This window comes from Xyrauchen texanus, chromosome 13 (genome assembly GCF_025860055.1).
Source record: "Xyrauchen texanus isolate HMW12.3.18 chromosome 13, RBS_HiC_50CHRs, whole genome shotgun sequence".
In the NCBI taxonomy this organism is placed as follows: domain Eukaryota; kingdom Metazoa; phylum Chordata; class Actinopteri; order Cypriniformes; family Catostomidae; genus Xyrauchen; species Xyrauchen texanus.
In genome coordinates this window covers 4,266,538-4,286,060 of record NC_068288.1, presented here as the reverse complement: position 1 = coordinate 4,286,060, position 19,523 = coordinate 4,266,538, and the positions used below count along the sequence as shown (strand labels likewise).

Sequence of the window (19,523 nt, the reverse complement as noted above, 5' to 3'; positions counted from 1 at the left end):
AAACTGTGAAAATGTGTTCTATGTGAACAGCCCCTTATCCAATATTTTCAAACGCATGTCTACAACTGAAATGAAAACCTCCTTCTGTACTCAAGAACTTATAAATCATGATAATATTTTAATAGACCCAGTCTCCTATATCTCACATTCAGATTACACACAGAGAGGAATACACATGTGCAAGCTGCAGGAAACCAGTGAATGCTGATTAATGGCACAGTTCTGAACAGAAGAGCAGCAGGAAATCAACGTTGACAATCATTTGTTCGGTGGTGTTGTGTAGTAGTGCATAGCCTGAGATTGAAGAGAAGAGTTTTAAAGCATTAAAGTTTATCTGGCTTAAAAAAAATAAAGCATCTTAATAATGGTGATTAAAATACTATCTAATAAATACTAAGTACATGTATAAACACATTTCACATCAGAAACCACTCCCGTCTCTGGTTTGACACACACACACACACACACACACACACACACACACACACACACACACACACGTGTCCTGAGTTGACAACAGATGTCAGTCTTGATCACAATGCGGCGCACAAAGACATACTCGTTCTCTCCTGCGTGGCTTGCATCTTAAAAGAATAATTAACAATACATATTTAAATTCTGTCATTACTTCCAAGAAGTTTGTAGAATCTTCTGGTAGCTCTTTTCCATTTGATAGTGTGACGAGGAGGGTGTGGCCGGGCCGTGATGGTGCACAGCTGCCGCTGAATCAGCTGATCAGTAGGAGAGCGAGGTGAAAGTGAGCCACAGGTGCCAGTTCGAGAGAGAGACGAATGCGGCCATGTTGCATGTGTGTCTGTGTTTGTTTATGTTTGTTTTAAGTTAAGTTTGACTTTAAAACTTTATTTTTCTGTTCAGCTGGTTCCCGCCTCCTCCTTGCCCATCTTTGAATTGTTACAGACAGTTTATAGTGACCACATTTCTCAAGCTGCAAAAATGACAATGAAAACATTCATAAAAGTAGTTCACATGACTCATTCCAAGTCTTTTGAATTCATTCATTAGCTTTGTGTAAGAAACAGACTTGAATTTAAGTCATTATTCACTTGAGAACCGCTGCAACCGGATCACAGTCATTGAAGAGGTTGTTTCAACAGGGCATTGAAAAGAACTGGTTCTGATTCGATTCACTAGCTCAACTCACTTGACACAATGATTTGGCTCCCGAATTAACAGCTAACAGGAGGGCAAGATTGTTCAAGTTATATGATTAAATTAACTGACCACAAACAAATAAAATGAATCAAATCAATGAACTTCAAGTTGGCTCTCGCAAGCCCATGTTTAAATCCATTGTGGGTAATTTTCTCCAAAATAAAGACTACAAAGCTATCATATGACATCAGAAGACTTGCAATATAGTGCACAAGTCATACAGAATATATTCATGGTGCTTTTTTGCCACTTTCTGGAGGTTAACAGATTGCCAGAAAATACATCCGCATGAAATTTCTCCTTTTGTGCGCCACCGGAAAAATGACAATAGGGTTTGGAACAACATGAGGATGAGTAAGAAATGACAGATTTCTTTTTTTAGGTGAACTATTCCTCTAATTAAAGCTTAGTGTTTGATGTGAGGTTGCCATAGATACCGTCAGCATATGAGGTGAGGACACATCCTCCAGAGGTACCATGTGATTGGATCAAACATCACTTGCTTTATGACCTGTGATCGCTCACATTAACAAGTCTGCAGGCAGGGATTTCCACACTGTACACATGGGAGGATGGTGAATACAGCCTGTCATCTGTATGACGAGGGAGCGATGTCAGATCCCATTGGTCAGGTCCTGAATAACTCCGCCCTTCAACAGCTTCCAGAGAAACTCTTTCTCTTTGGATATGTTGTGTGTCCACAACTGAGTGTGTGTTAGAGAGGAAAAAGAGACACAATAGGGTAAACGTTCAGAAATAGACACAACAAATTCAAACGTTTATCACATGCTGCTCTAAAAAGTGCTGTGACATCGTTTGCTTTTGATTTCAGAAGCCATAATAGCAGACTAACGTAAACATGTACAAAAGTAGAGCTCTACTGAGTGAAGCTCTTTCAACACACTGCACATGAGATAAAATGACACAATGAAATAGTGTCATCAATAACAATGCCAATGTTACAATATCAGTTGTACATGCTAAATCCACAAAACATGATAAATATCAACAGCTACAGTGGTCTGCAGGCACAAACTGCTTGGACCTACAAATAGACAGAAATACATTACAGAAGAGCTTCACCACACTTGATTACTGCCTTTCTAGATAGCAAACAATCATTGAAACAGTGTTGTCAACGTAAATGGCATTGAATTATATTGAATATCCATTGTTAATTCTACATCACATTTGCAGTCTCAATTAATGCAGAAACAATATTGAAAAAAATAATAATCAAATGGTAGAATCTGATGTTGATTCCACATCAAATTTAACAAAATTTCAATGTTAATATGCTCAAAGAGAAGAAGTTGTGTGCCTTTAAAAAACAACTTTGCTCCCTTTCTGCTATCCTTAGTTCGATGCACATTGTAAAATTGACAAATTTAATAGGCTATTATTGATTTGTTGGGTGTTTTAAGTTAGTTTAGAGGACAGAAACTGAAACTAAGCTTAAACAGGTGATCATGAGAAAAATAGTTGGTAGATTTGCCAAGTTTGCGAGGTTCATGGCATTGTTTCTTAACAAAAGAGTTTTGCAAATGTCTTGGCTTGTGACTTAACATTTGAAAATTCTTCAAGCACATCTGTATGTATTACTCTGTTTTCAGGGTTATATATATTAATATTTGTTACTGGCTGTATCTGGATGGACCAACTCAACAGTTTCCAAAATCTCACCAAGACATTTTGACTGTTCACATCTGCACAGCTGCAATCGCGAGTCATGAGCGTTCTTCTTGCATGCACGCAGGTATGCATGAGTGCTGTAAAGCAGCCACCAACAAGACAGCTTGTGCGTGGCATTATCGATACCAAGACCGGCATCATTAACTTATACAGTACATATATTCCTATTTAATGTCAATTAGATAAAGAATTACTGGTACTTTCGACATCACTTCAAGATTATAAACACATTCGAGGCTTAAAACCCAGTAGCCCAAACCTTGCATCACCGATGGTTAATGCTGGTGAATCATCTTTGTAATCTGATGTTGATTCTACATCACTTTTGCACCCTGCATTAATCTTGAAACAACATTGAAATTTAAATAAAAAATCATGTTAAGTAATTGAATCAATGTTAGAATCTAATGTTGATTCTACATCACTTCTGTTGAAATTTCAACATAGATACAAGAAATTTGGTGAAAAGCAATTTTATAAATAAAAGCAACTTTCACACAGTTTCTAGAGTTTATTTAACTTCATCACAAAAACAAAAAAAGATGTAGTTGGAAGCAGGCAGATGACGACTAGCAAGGGACCCAAGGCAAATTTTCTTCTTAATTATCTACTTAATCGATTTTCATTGATTTTAGTCTCTTTTAATACCTGTTCTGTTATTTAGAGTCAGATTAATCCAAACACACATGTGTTTCAAACACACGGTTGTGGTAAAGAAACCACTCAACACATTTGCTGAACAACCACTGTTCTTCAAGAGACAGTACCAATTTTAAGTTTGTTATACATAATGTAAAGTCAATATAAATACAACAAATTTAAAAAGGGCCAAAATAAATTCTGAAATATTTTAACTTCATCAAACACTTTAAATATTGATGAATTACAGTAGGCTCCTACAGTATCTATGCAAGAGTTTGGTGAAAGTTGGCAGAGTTCAGACAGGCTTGTGCTGCTATATCTTTTCTAACTCATCTGAATGATGGGGTGCGTTCCATTCAGAAGTGATCATCCCTATAACCTATGTACTTCAAAGACTTTACCCTCATTTGTGAGACCTTTGAAGGGCTGAAAGGTGTGGGGCTCAAAAATAGTGGTCATTTGCTATTTTTATTTTAAAATTGTTTGTAAAGACAACCCTACAACATGGCTACCATTATTATTCTTCCTTCGAAAAGCCCTGGGAAGGCATAATTTAAGCTATTTCAAAGTGTCCAAAAATCCCCTAGACTATCTAGCGAGTATTGATGCTGACTACCACCCCTGGAGTCGCAAGTTCGAATCCAGGGCTTGCTGAGTGACTCCAGCCAGTTCTCCTAAGCAACCAAATTGGCCCGGTTGCTAAGGAAGGTAGAGTCACATGGGGTAACCTCCTCGTGGTCGCTATAATGTGTGGTTCTCGCTCTCGGCGAGGGGAGGGGGGGGGGGGTGAGTTGTGCGTGGATGCCACGAAGAATAGCATGGGCCTCCATACGCGCTATGTCTCTGCAGTAACGCGCTCAACAAGCCACGTGATAAGATGCGTGGATTGACGGTCTCAGACATGGAGGCGAATGAGATTCATCCTCTGCCACCCGGATTGAGGCGAGTCACTTCGACACCACGAGGACATAGAGCAGAGTGGGAATTGTGCATTCCAAATTGGGGATAAATAAAAATTGAGCTACAAGTCAGTTTTGGAATGTTCTTAATTTCAAACTTCCAGAAGAGCATGGAAACTTTCACCAGGTGGCATTATATTATTAAAGAGTGGCTCAGAAACAGAATGTCAAAAGAGTCCTATTAGAGGGCTAGGAGTCCAAAGGGCCCTGTTGAGAGGGCCTTGTATAAGTTGTTGGGCCCACATATTTAAGCATTTACAAATTTTTGTTTTCAAATTTGATGGTTTCTTCAAAGACTTACTTACAATAAACAGGACCATTTAAAGTGTTTGCAACCATTTGTGTAATGATCATGCATCATTTGAAAACATATAATGCATTTTACAAACAAGACAAACATTCATCCAGTTCTCTTGATAAGCATATTCCAATTTAAAGAAGCCACTAATAATGTCAATTAATGCATACTTTACTTGTTCATGTCCATTTTCCACCTCTCTGACCCCTACAATTAAACTGGCTGTTTTTTATATCTTTTGACCACTCTGTGTGTGGAAATAAATCATAAAAACAAATCATAAACAAACCTGGTTATCACATGTTCCCAATTACTGTCCATTGTGGAAAATAAAAGATATTAAAATATAAAATATATGAAATAAGCATTTGTAAGAATAATAGATGAGACAAAATTTGACTAAATTACATTTGAATCCACGTAATTAATTCTTATTCATATTAACAGTAAAAAAAAAATTTAAAAAAAAAACTGCAGCAGATACACTTGTTTAGTTGTGCATTACCACTGGCATCTCCGATCACTTTTTTTCTGAATTGCATGTTCTCACTGCAGAGTTATATATTATGATAAATTATTTTATTCTGTTAGCTGGTGGAACAAAAATGAATACCGTCACCCTAACAGAGTGCAACAGTCTGGTTCTGGAAGTAAAAATGCCATTAATTTTACATTAAGGAATTAATGATTAACGATAACTTAAATCTACCGTGAGCTCTGAAGGTGTTCATTGATGGTATATGTTTCAGCTGAAGCCATCAGACCACATTTTTTCTACTTAAACAAATTGTGTTTAATAGTGAATGGCGAAGAACTACACTCCCTATGAACCTCCAGAGAAAAATTGTGGCAAATTTTTTTTAAAAACCTTCAAGTCGGTCTCCCTACACTCTCAAAACTATTGAAATATTTGTACATATCAGAATATTTTGCAATATACTTTAAATATACTGTTTCTATACCTATAATCAACTACTTTAAATCAATAGTTTTATATTTTCCTATTTTTAATTTAATTACGTCATTCGCAATGCTTCATGGGATTGTAGTTCATTCCCTCATGAAAGTAGTTGAGTACAGTTTTGTGCCTTTGTCTTTTGGGTCAATTTCAAATTCTTATTGGCTTTACATCAAAGTTTGTAATGTTATGATTCACCTCGGAGCTGGTTGGTTCATGGCTTAAAACTCTTTTGAGAGATTTTATGAATTCCCTATAGAAAAATTAATTATGGGAAAAATACTAGTGCTGTCAGTGTTAATGTGTGCACGCATGGGATTCATTTTAAATGTGTAACGCGTACATTTTTTCTTAATTGTGGTTACAGCATGTACCAATTTGACATTAGATTCAGAAATTGTATTCAGCTCAGTGTGATTTGTTTAAAGGGTGGACCCTTGTGATGTGTCCAGCGAGGACATAACAATCGGTTACACAGTACAAAAAAACACACAACAGTGAGTCAGTGCCAGTGAAAGGACCGGTTATAAAATAAACATTTATGGGACTTGTGATAAAAGTTCTTTGCCTCTTTTGTAAGTCAACATTTTAGCCAGCTCTGCAGCTTGTTCTCCCGTGGAGGGTCTGTTGATGCTCTGCTCAGATTTAAAATAATTTACATTTTTTACCCATTGCTGCCGAGCTTCTGAAGCGTCAGCTAATAATTACCAGACAATTTGGATGATTTATATTTCCACTAAAATCTGAACAAGACGTGCTTTTCATATCACATATATATATATATATATATATATATATATATATATATATATATATATATATATATATATATATATATACACTCACCTAAAGGATTATTAGGAACACCATACTAATACTGTGTTTGACCCCCTTTCGCCTTCAGAAATGCCTTAATTCTATGTGGCATTGATTCAACAAGGTGCTGAAAGCATTCTTTAGAAATGTTGGCCCATATTGATGGGATAGCATCTTGCAGTTGATGGAGAGTTGTGGGATGCACATCCAGGGCACGAAGCTCCCGTTCCACCACATCCCAAAGATGCTCTATTGGGTTGAGATCTGGTGACTGTGGGGGCCATTTTAGTACAGTGAACTCATTGTCATGTTCAAGAAACCAATTTGAAATGATTCCAGCTTTGTGACATGGTGCATTATCCTGCTGGAAGTAGCCATCAGAGGATGGGTACATGGTGGCCATAAAGGGATGGACATGGTCAGAAACAATGCTCAGGTAGGCCGTGGCATTTAAACGATGCCCAATTGGCACTAAGGGGCCTAAAGTGTGCCAAGAAAACATCCCCCACACCATTACACCACCACCACCAGCAGCCTGCACAGTGGTAACAAGGCATGATGGATCCATGTTCTCATTCTGTTTACGCCAAATTCTGACTCTACCATCTGAATGTCTCAACAGAAATCGAGACTCATCAGACCAGGCAACATTTTTCCAGTCTTCAACTGTCCAATTTTGGTGAGCTCTTGCAAATTGTAGCCTCTTTTTCCTATTTGTAGTGGAGATGAGTGGTACCCGGTGGGGTCTTCTGCTGTTGTAGCCCATCCGCCTCAAGGTTGTGCGTGTTGTGGCTTCACAAATGCTTTGCTGCATACCTCGGTTGTAACGATTGGTTATTTCAGGCAAAGTTGCTCTTCTATCAGCTTGAATCAGTCGGCCCATTCTCCTCTGACCTCTAGCATCAACAAGGCATTTTCACCCACAGGACTGCTGCATACTGGATGTTTTTCCCTTTTCATACCATTCTTTGTAAACCCTAGAAATGGTTGTGCGTGAAAATCCCAGTAACTGAGCAGATTGTGAAATACTCAGACCGGCCCGTCTGGCACCAACAACCATGCCACGCTCAAAATTGCTTAAATCACCTTTCTTTCCCATGCTGACATTCAGTTTGGAGTTCAGGAGATTGTCTTGACCAGGACCACACCCCTAAATGCATTGAAGCAACTGCCATGTGATTGGTTGATTAGATAGTTGCATTAATGAGAACTTGAACAGGTGTTCCTAATAATCCTTTAGGTGAGTGTATATATATATATATATATATATATATATATATACACAGTATATATATATATATTAGGGCTGTCGATTTAACAGTAAGTCCACTCGGCTGCAACATAAGTACCACAAAATAACTTACTCCATTGACTTTATGAAGGACATCGCTTGCTGGGGACATGTTAATATTTTACATCCATTCTTGGCATCTATTCTCAATCAAAAAAGCAACCTTCTGTTGATGTAAGACTTTCTTGCATTCCTTGAATAGATCACATTTCTCTCTTGTCGAATTTGCAAAGTCTGGAAATAAGAAAACGCTGTGGTTCTTCCAATAAAGCCTTCATTTACTCCTCGTCTCATGTAAAGAGATCTTTATCGGATGATCTCAGAAATTTGGCAAGAATAGGGCCCGTCTCCCTCAGCAGATCGCCAAGCCGGAACCCTGTGAGCTTACTCGATTTCCAGCTTATGGCCTGTTATGTCAAGCAGACTTGGAAAGAGCCCGTCCAGGAATTTCACCTTATCTTGACCTCCTTCTTCTCAGGAATTCCAACAATACAGATGTTATTCTGCTGGCTACGGTTCTACAAGTCCTCCAACTTCTCCCAGACATGCTCCAAATCCAGCTTAGTCACTGTAAGGCTGGCACCAGAATGTCTAACCCCAAATGTCACCCTTTCCGGTAAAATTCAAAGAACTCGAGAACCAACATCATAAAACCAATCTCCACCTAAGACAACACTACCTACATTTTAAGGACAATATAAGATTTTATACAAAAATCTCACATCTGCCCTCTATCTCACCTCAGGTCACTTTAGGATGACTTATCCTGTTCTCGCAAATCTCACTCATATCTGCTCTCTCTCTCACCTCAGGTCACTTTAATGACACCAAAAACAAAGATGTTATGACTTATCCTGTTCTGTAATGTAAAAGGTTTTCTGATCCTACATGTTTGGTATCATTCAAGAGGTCTCAGTGCTCATTCCCATTCAGCAAAGTAAAATCCCAAGTAAGATTTAAGAACTTAGTAAAATACCGTATTCTATCAGGGGCATGAACTCTTCCAGATCTCTCACAGGGACCAGATGCTGTATACAGATTATGTGCATTCTTTGTAAACATCAAACAACCTACTCAATCAAAAGTTTTACAGATCTACTTACAACTTCCTAAATTCCCTAAACCAAATCCTGTATAACATCAAACATACACATCTGAAATATCAATAGAATCATTGGTATTTAAGGAGAGAAATACCTGGGGCTAAATGGTGAGTCGAGAATCTATACTGAACCAAATAAAACTAAACGGCTAAAGCCGAGAACCTATAAGGACTTAAACGTACTAATATCTGAAACGGATTAGTTTGTAATTATTCGAAACCAGGCACCGCTTATCACCTGTGCAATACCATCCCAACGGTGAAGCATGGTGGTGGTAGCTTCATGCTGTGAGGGTGTTTTTCAGTGGCAGGCACTGGGGGACTTGTCAGATTTGAAGTAAAGCTGAACGCAGCAAAATACAGAGATCTCCTTAATAAGAACCTGGTCCAGAGCACTCAGGACGTCAGACTGGGCTGAAGGTTCACCTTCCAACAGGACAATGACCCAAAGCACACAGCCAAGACAATGCAAGAGTGGCTTAGGGACAACTCTGTGAATGTCCTTGAGTGGTCCAGCCAATATATAATATATATATTTATTATTTATATTATATATAAATATATAGTGTGTGTGGTGCTGTTACCTCTTTGATTGCAGACATCTTGAGTTTCTCATAATATCCAAACCCAGTCATGGCCATCTCATCACAGTTATGAACGGCCATCATGATCGCAACTGTTCCCAATGTAGGAATATTCTGAAGAAAACCAAGATAATTTTTACTTCCCTGAAGAATATTTATAAAGTACAGTACTCAATAGTCACGCTTGAGTATGTATTGTAGGTAAATATATGTATACTTCATGGAAATTTGCTTAGAAGTTAAAATAGAAATTTTACTCTGTACATCTCCAAGACTGGAGATGGGGGTGAAATCTGTCATGCACTGTGGCAGCGGGGGCGTGGTCAAGCGCCCGTCCGGGAGAGAAAAGCGGTAAGGGCGCTCACACCTGAGCTAAATTATGTCTAACACCTGTGTCTAATTGCAGTAGCATGGGGAGAGCGGCATAAAAAGGCAGCAGCAAGACAGCCTGGAGAGAGAGAACCCGACACCAAGGCAAAGAAGAGAAACGTAGTGTACAGTGACTTTGTCTGTAAAAATCAAAAGTATCTTACCTTGAAGCCGACGCTGTTTCCTGTGTCTTCCTTAGTGGAAAAGCGTCACACTGGTGCCGAAACCCGGGAATTGGAAAAAAAAATTCTGCAAGTTATGGAAAAGAGTCGCCCCATAGAGTCCCATAGAGTCCTCCCAGCTGGCGGAAGTCCTCCAGTCCCTCGCCACACTCCATCAGAGCCACCAACAATCCCTGCTTGAGCTCCGGCAAGACCAGGATCGTCGGTTCTTCGAGATCTTGCGGGCTCAAGCAGAGGACCAGCTCGCCATCCGGAACCTCCTCAGCCAGGAGGCCGCTCCAGCCACAGCCACGACCCCAAACACCCGCGCCACACTGCCCCCACCGGCGTTACAGAAGATGAGGCCGGCAGATGATCCAGAGGCGTTCCTGGACCTGTTTGAACGCACGGCGGAGATTTGGGGTTGGCCACAAGACCAGTGGGCAGCCTGCCTAGTCCCTCTCTTGTCCGGGGAAGCACAACTCGCGGCGCAACAACTGCTGGCAACAAGCCTCCTGGCCTATGCAGACCTGAGGAAAGCCATCTTGCAACGGGTTGGTCAGAGCCCGGAAGAAAATCGCCAGCTCTTCCGGGCTATGAAACTGGATAAGTCCGACCACCCGTTTGCGTTCGCCCAGCGGCTCCGTGATGCCTGTCGGAGGTGGCTACTTGCGGGGGACCGCGACGCCGAGGGACTTGTCGATCAGGTGGTACTGGAGCAGTTTGTTCAGCGCTTGCCCAGGAGAACGCCGGAGTGGGTCCAGTGCCACCGCCCGGCGTCGCTGGAGGAGGCCGTTCGTCTTGCGGAGGACCACATGGCGGCGATTCCGAGAGCAGATGAGCTCTCTCTCTCTCTCTCCCCTTCCCCTGTGTCTTCCCCTGTTTTTTCCCCCTTCCCTGTTCCCTCTCGCTCTGCTCTCTCCCCAGGGCCCATTCCTGCCCCGCGCAGGCGTGGAGGATTCTTAAGACCAACTTCCCGGCCGTGGGAGAACCCGCCTACCCCTGCCCCGTCCTTCAGCCGCTCTCCTCCTCAGGTGGGGGCGCCCGCCAGCACAGGTGCTGCCGTGGCGCCTGGGCCGATCTGCTGGAGGTGCGGAGACCCGGACCACTTCCGGGATCAGTGTCCGCTGATGGAGGTGGGGACGGTGGTGCGGGTCTCCGATGTCCCGCAGGCTGCCCCCGATCGGGCTGGAGCGTACCATATTCCGGTAAGGATCCAGGGGGGTACATACCAAGCATTGTTGGATACCGGCTGTAACCAGACCACCATCCACCAACGCTTGGTTCAACCCGGGGCTTTGGGCTCAGCTAAACGGGTGAGGGTGAGGTGTGTGCATGGGGATGTTCACAAGTATCCCATGGTGACTTTGGCAATCCAATTCCGGGGAGGAAAACATAGTGTGGAGGCAGCAGTTAGTTCCCGCCTCACCCATCCGCTAATCTTGGGTACTGATTGGCCGAATTTTAGAAATGTATTAGAGGGAGATTGTGCGGATGGGTCCTGCATGAAAGTGAAGAGATGTGTGACGTGCGATGCTTTGGCGTGGGAGGCGGAGCCGGGGCCGGGGCCATCCTCGGCTGCTCCGAATGACGCGGGAAGGGGCGAGGTCGTCGCCCCTCCTCTCAGGGAATTCCCGGAGGGGGACTTCCCCTTGGAGCAGTCGCAGGATGAAACCCATAAGCACGCTTTCGACCAAGTGAGAGTAATCGATGGTCAACAACTCCGGCCGGGCATCGCCATTTCATATCCATATTTTTCGGTTATTAAAGAACGGTTGTATAGAGTGACGCAGGACACTCAAACAAAGGAGGAGGTGACACAATTGTTGATTCCATGGAGCCGCCGGGAAATGGTTTTCCAGGCGGCTCACTATAATCTTATGGCCGGTCACCTAGGGGAAAGGAAGACACTTCTCCCCCTAATAGCCCGTTTCTATTGGCCGGGCATTGGCGGCGACGTCCGCAGGTGGTGTGCGGCATGCCGCGAATGTCAGCTGGTAAACCCACTGGCCACCCCAAAAGCGCCTTTGCGCCCCCTTCCATTGATCGAGGTTCCCTTCGAGAGAATTGGAATGGACCTCGTCGGGCCATTAGAACGGACGGCACGCGGACATTGCTTTGTGTTAGTCCTGGTGGATTACGCAACGCGATATCCGGAAGCAGTGCCTTTGAGCAACATCTCAGCACGTAGTGTTGCCGGGGCACTCTTCAAGATAATCTCCCGGGTGGGGGTTCCGAAAGAAATCCTCACCGACCAAGGCACTACTTTTATGTCACGAACACTTCGCGAACTTACGAACTCTTGGGCATTAAGTCGATTCGCACTAGCGTGTACCATCGTCAGACAGATGGACTGGTGGAACGATTTAATAAAACGCTCAAAAATATGATTCGTAAATTCGTACACGAAGACGCTAGGAATTGGGATAAGTGGCTGGACCCCCTGTTATTCGCAGTACGAGAGGTCCCGCAAGCCTCCACGGGGTTTTCCCCATTTGAGCTGCTGTACGGGCAACGCCCACACAGGGTCCTCGACATCATCCGTGAAGCTTGGGAGGAGGGACCTTCTAATAGTAAAAATGAAATTCAATACGTTCTTGATCTTCGAGCAAAGCTACACACACTGGGGCAATTAACACAGGAGAATTTGCTCCAGGCTCAAGAACGCTAACGCCGGCTGTATGACAAGGGTGCTCGGCTAAGGGAATTTGCACCGGGAGATAAGGTGCTTGTATTACTCCCAACATCGAGCTCTAAATTACTCGCCAAGTGGCAAGGACCCTTTGAGGTCACACGACGAGTAGGGGATCTCGATTATGAGGTTAAACGTACCGATAGAGGGGGTAATATCGTCAAATATATCACCTCAACCTTCTGAAATTGTGGAGAGAAGAGGCGGCCTCTGTGACGTTGGCAACGGTAGTTCCGGAGAGGGCGGAGCTCAGACCGGAGGTAAACAAAGCCTGCAATCCTAACACCCCGGTTCCTTGTGGAGACCACCTCTCACCGCGCCAACTCGCAGAGGTTTCTGAACTACAAAAGGAGTTCGCAGACGTGTTTTCTCCTCTACCGGGCCGCACAAACATCATACAACACCACATCGAGACCGAGCCGGGTGTGGTGGTACGTTGCCGCCCCTATTGCTTGCCCGAACACAAAAAGAAAGTAGTTCTATGCTTGAGATGGGAGTAATAGAAGAATCCCACAGCGATTGGTCCAGCCCGGTCGTCCTTGTTCCCAAGAGCGACGGGTCTGTACGTTTCTGTGTGGATTATAGAAAAGTCAACGCGGTGTCTAAATTTGACGTGTACCCAATGCCCCGTGTTGATGAACTGCTCGATCGGTTAGGTACTGCTCGGTTTTATTCGACCTTGGATCTAACGAAGGGTTATTGGCAGATCCCCTTGACACCAATATCCCGTGAAAAAACGGCCTTCACCACGCCGTTTGGATTACACCAATTCGTGACGCTTCCTTTCGGTTTGTTTGGGGCACCAGCCACGTTTCGGCGTCTCATGGATAGGATCCTCAGACCACACACTGCTTACGCCGCTGCCTATCTAGACGATATCATCATTTATAGCAATGACTGGCAGCGGCACATGCAACATCTGAGGGCCGTCCTGAGATCGCTGCGGCGGGCGGGGCTCACGGCAAACCCGAAAAAGTGCGCGGTTGGGCGTGTGGAGGTACAGTATCTGGGGTTCCACTTGGGTCATGGCCAGGTGCATCCCCAAATTGACAAGACCGCGGCGATTGCGACTTGCCCTAGACCCAAGACCAAAAAGGGGGTGAGGCAGTTCCTGGGGCTGGCTGGCTATTATAGAAGATTTGTGCCTAATTATTCGGATGTCACCAGCCCGCTGACTGACCTCACTAAAAAGGGGGCTCCAGATCCGGTCCAATGGTCGGAGCAGTGCCAACAGGCGTTTACACAGATTAAAGATGCACTTTGTGGGGGGCCGCTTTTGCATGCACCTGACTTCTCTCTCCCTTTTGTTTTGCAGACGGACGCTTCAGACAGAGGGCTGGGGGCCGTACTCTCGCAGGTGGTGGAGGGAGAGGAGCGCCCGGTGCTGTACATTAGACGGAAGCTCTCCTTGAGGAAGACTAAGTACAGCACCGTAGAGAAGGAGTGTCTGGCCATCAAGTGGGCAGTCCTCACCCTCCGATACTACCTGCTGGGGTGGGCCTTCACCCTCTGCTCGGATCATGCCCCACTGCAGTGGCTCCACCGCATGAAAGATACTAACGCCCGGATCACCCGTTGGTATCTGGCCCTCCAGCCCTTTAAGTTCAAGGTGGTCCACAGACCGGGGGTGCAGATGGCTGCCGCTGACTTCCTCTCCAGAAATGGGGGGGGGAGTGGTAGGCAGGCCGGATGACGCCCCGGCTTGAGTCGGGCGGTGGGGGTATGTGGCAGCGGGGGCGTGGTCAAGCGCCCGTCCAGGAGAGAAAAGCGGTGAGGGCGCTCACACCTGAGCTAAATTATGTCTAACACCTGTGTCTAATTGCAGTAGCATGGGGAGAGCGGCATAAAAAGGCAGCAGCAAGAGAGCCTGGAGAGAGAGAACCCGACACCAAGGCAAAGAAGGGAAACGTAGTGTACAGTGACTTTGTCTGTAAAAATCTAAATTAAAGTATCTTACCTTGAAGCCGACGCTGTTTCCCGTGTCTTCCTTATTCAGCTAATATACCGAGTGTGACTGACTGTATCAGAGAGAGATGTGTGTCTATGTGTGTGTTTATCTGCAGGTCACTGTCTGATCCAGTGTGTTTGGAGTCTCATGGTTTTATCTACACAGAGAGACACTCTCTTGGCTAATCCTGCACCAGACACTCTGCCTGTATGCTGATAATACAGGAAACATATCATAACTAGAGTCCTGTGGCTTGCACCACCTTAAACTACTGTTTCCGTGGCAGCAGGGCTCAAACAGACTCTGGATAAGGCTGCTAAGTAAGAACACTGGGTAAATATATGAGTCTGAGTACACAATGCTCCTCACCCCTCTTCCCACAAGGCCATTTTTGTGTGGAAGGCCGATTAATCTGAAGGCTGCTTCTTGTATGAAATGCGGATTGAGGATTTGCATGTCCTCGGGTTCTCTAGGAATGACACGCGCCACAGATTCTAGAAGCCCTCCATACTCCGCTGAAAGAGACAGAGTGAAAAACAGGATATACAGTAAATTACAAAACACACACATGAAAAAAAAAATTTTATTACTAAACCTGCGTGACTTTACTGACAATCTTTGATATGAGCTTAAGCAGCTCTATGAATGAGCTATTATAAGCACAGAAAGGGTTGTAAGTGAAGCTGACACATTACACTGACTTGTGGCTGCCGAATAACACACTAAGTTGAGTAAATAAGCCGCTCACTTTGATATTCAGAATAAAGAGAGTGACGCAAACACACCAGAAATGGCGTTGAGCCAAGAGCATGCCCAAACACAGGCCTCTCGCTCTCCTAGTATGACGCACACTTCACCTGCACCCAATAGTAAAGCTGGGTAAAGCTGGGCAATCCATTGAATATTTACAATATTCATTTGTGCCCAAAGTTGAATATGTAAGGGTTAGTGTACAGTCAGCCGGTTGTTATCACAAAATAATTTTGCGTTAACAACTACCTGACAGTACATTATCCAGCTTATTACATGGCTACTAACCAAATAAATAAATACTTGAAATTATGTAAATAATGGGAAGAAATAAATTGCTGGACAGCTGAAATCCACCTCCAGTTTGAGTTATGTTGATGTTTATTTTATAATTAATGACTGTCTGACTGCTCTTTATGCATCTTATTACAAGACTACTTGCCAAATAAAATAAATAATTGCACATGAAACATTGATTGTGAGTTTAAATAATGTCTTAGCTTACTTGTGGAGATTGCACAGTGATCAGAGAAATAGGAACGATGGCTCGCAATACCCGGATGAGTGGTTGTTACTGAGCAATATCACTAGATGGTGTCATTGACAAATCATAATCTAGTATTTCAGAGAGCCGTGTAATAAATATAATTGGTACTTTCCTGCGCCAGGGGTCGATTTTTATTATCTAAAATGAACAGATTTCAGGGCTCAACAATAAGGACTGCCCGATGTCGTAGGGCCACCGTGAGAGTGATTCGGGTCAATGCTGCATTTATAAAGTTAGTGCAAGCAGACAACAAGCGAGAGAGAACAAAAATGACACAAAGCAAACACAGTCCGAAGGCTGAGAGATGAGCGAGCATGATTATATATTTTGCTCTCAAGCATGCACAAGTGCATAATAAACTGGGCACGCCAAGGCACAACCACATGAGTGCTCAAAACTGTGCAGACATAGAGCACACTCTCCTAGAACTGTCCTTGCTCTTTTCCAAGTGTTCTAGCAGTCAATTACCAATGTGTAGAAAATTGCAGAATAAAAAAAAACACTGCAGGAATTTCAGAGAGGGATTGTACATCTTACAAAACTTTTTAAGTATCCCACACATTCCATGTTCACAGCGTGCAATTTTTTTATACATTTTTTTCATTTTAATATGTTGGTGAAATGTAGTAATACATACATTGAAACACAATAAATCCATAGTGTCTTTCTAATGGACTGTAATTTCATCTCTCTCATCATCTCTCTGTGCAGCTTAGACACTGTTTAACATGCATTTGTAAATGGAAAGAGCGCAAGTTTTGTTCCCACAGTAAAAAAATAAAAAAGCGCATTGAAGCACTGAATGAAACCTAATAAACTTTGTTATACCCCGGTTATACATGTGGCTGGAAATCTGAGCTGCTCAGTATCCAAAATGCAAGTAGGCCTAAACATTTAGGTTATGTATTTTAAAATGCCGTTTGATATGAATAGAAGCAAAATCACTATGGCTATTATTATTATCAGAGCTGTTCAGCTGCAGGGTGAAGACGACTATTTAAAACAGTCTATTTCATATCATCCACAACACTCCTAGTACTTTTCCTGTACATGTATTTTCTTTCTGTGCTTTGTGTATCAGTCAGTTTTGGTCTTGTTTGGGTTGTCTAATTTCATGTTTATATACAAGTTCTTAATTCAGAGATGAGGTCAAATATCTACCTACTGTATATTACACGTCACAACAGATTTAGGAGCATGGTCTCTTCTCTCAGGGATACATATGTTTATTACATATAGCCAATAATCAGATCTTTATCTGAGTGACTAATTATTTGATCCTGCTTGTGAAAACTACAAAAATTAAAGGCAAGGCAAGGCAAGGCAAGGCAAGTTTATTTATATAGCACATTTCATACACAATGGTAATTCAAAGTGCTTTACATAGAAGAGATTAAAATAAGAATAAAAAAATAAATTAAAAATTAAAAAAAATATTTGAAACCGTTTAGAATATAAAATAAAATAAAATAAAATACAGTACAAACAGTCGGAGACACAGTGGCACAGTGCTCATTCAGTAAATGCACAGCTAAACAGATGTGTTCTGAGTCTGGATTTGAATTTGATTACTGTAGGAGCACATCTGATCTCTTCTGGAAGCTGGTTCCAGCTGCGGCTGGCATAATAGCTAAAAGCAGACTCTCCTTGCTTAGAATGAACACTTGGTATTTCTAGCTGATGTGATCCTAATGATCTGAGTGATCTGTTGGGTTTATATTCAGTGAGCATATCTGCAATATATTGAGGTCCTAGCCCATTGAGTGATTTATATACCAGTAATAATACTCTAAAATCAATCCTAAATGTAACTGGGAGCCAGTGTATAGACCTGAGGACTGGTGTGATATGTTCATATTTTCTGGTTCTGCTCAGAATCCTGGCAGCAGCGTTCTGTACGAGCTGCAACTGTCTTATGGTCTTTTTGGGAAGGCCAGTGAGGAGTCCATTACAATAATCCACCCTGCTGGTGATGAAAGCATGCACAAGTTTCTCTAGGTCTTGACTGGAAACAAAGCATCTAATTCTTGCATTATTTTTCAGATGATAGTATGCTGATTTATTTATTGCTTTGACATGACTACTGAAACTAAGGTCTGACTCTAGAGACACACCAAGATTCCTGACTTGATTTTTAGTTGTTTGACCCCTAGCGTCAAGGTATGCATTCACCTTGAGAACTTCATCTTTTTTCCAAACACAAAGACTTCAGTTTTGTCTTTGTTTAACTGAAGAAAGTTTTGGCACATCCAACTGTTAACTTCATCAATGCATTGGCACAGGGAGTCAATGGGGCTGTAATCGTTAGGTGATAGGGCTAAGTAGATCGGTGTGTCGTGTGCATACCTGTGGTAAGCAATTTAGTTCTTTCTCATTATTTGGCTCATTGGGAGCATACATGTTGAACAGGAGTGGCGCAAGAATTGAGCCTTGAGGGACTCCGCATGTCATGGACGTCCACTCAGAGTTATGGTCTCCTATACTCACATAATTACCTCTCCCTTCTAAGTATGACTTGAACCATTTTAGGACCATCCCAGAAAGCCCCACCCAGTTGTCCAGCCTGTCAAGAAGTATGTTGTGATCGACAGTGTCAAATGCAGCACTGAGGTCGAGTAGTACCAGTACTGATAATTTGCCTGTATCAGTATTTAAGCGAATATCGTTTATTATCTTTATGAGCGCTGTCTCTGTGCTGTGATGCGATCGGAAACCAGATTGAAAATTGTCAAAGTATCCATTTGAGTTCAAGAATTTGTTCAGCTGATTGAAGACAACTTTTTCAATGATCTTGCCTATGAAAGGAAGATTTGAGATCGGTCTGTAGTTGCTTAATATGGTCTTATCCAGATTGCTCTTTTTCAAGAGGGGCTTGACATCTGCAGTTTTCAGGGAGTTTGGAAAACTCCCAGAGAGAAGTGAAGAGTTTATCACTTCTAGGAGATCTGCTTCTAAACAGTTGAACACACTTTTGAAAATAGATGTGGGAAGTGCATCAAGGGCGCAGGTTGATGTTTTAGAAAACATTAAAAGTTGACAGTATGACTAAACAGTTGACAGAAAACCCATAATTTGATCTACAGAACTCTTAAAAACTTAGCTTAAAAACACATGTGTAAAGGCAAGACGGCTGAGTTTATCTGTAAAGCACTTATATGGGTTACATAAGGCAAAAATTCTATCTTGCAAATTATAAATATGATACAATTTTGGGTGAAATTTTCTTAAAAACGTAATATATACTGTATAAATATAAAAATATTTAGCTATTTTAACAGCTATTTTTCAGTTTTGTGCTGGGGCCGACCAGGCCAGTAGAAAAAATCCTTAGTGTTGAGCCCTGGATTTGAACTTTTTATCGCAATGTGAAGGTCTCATTAAAACGATCTTAGGTTTCTTAACCAGGCCTTCAATGTTTATTTTTGGTAAAATGTATTTCAGTTGCCTTTTATTTATAGGTTTTACAGTTTCAGCCTTGTCCCAGACTTTCAAAATGATTCTGAATGAGTGAAAATAGAGATAAACCATTTCAAAATGTATT

At 42.5% G+C, this 19,523-nt stretch overlaps 1 protein-coding gene across 1 annotated transcript in view; it reads right to left on the bottom strand.

Annotated features, from left to right (window-relative positions):
- Positions 1 to 1,787: 1,787 nt before the first annotated feature.
- The window catches only part of LOC127654302 (CMP-N-acetylneuraminate-beta-1,4-galactoside alpha-2,3-sialyltransferase-like), a 49,664-nt gene continuing 31,928 nt past the window's right edge, over positions 1,788 to 19,523 (bottom strand). Inside the window, exons 5-7 of the mRNA XM_052141426.1 lie at positions 15,055 to 15,179; positions 9,516 to 9,629; positions 1,788 to 1,877 (exon numbers count right to left, since the gene is read on the bottom strand). Coding sequence (XP_051997386.1) covers positions 1,788 to 1,877; positions 9,516 to 9,629; positions 15,055 to 15,179 — 329 coding nt within the window. The remainder of the gene's footprint in view (positions 1,878 to 9,515; positions 9,630 to 15,054; positions 15,180 to 19,523) is intronic.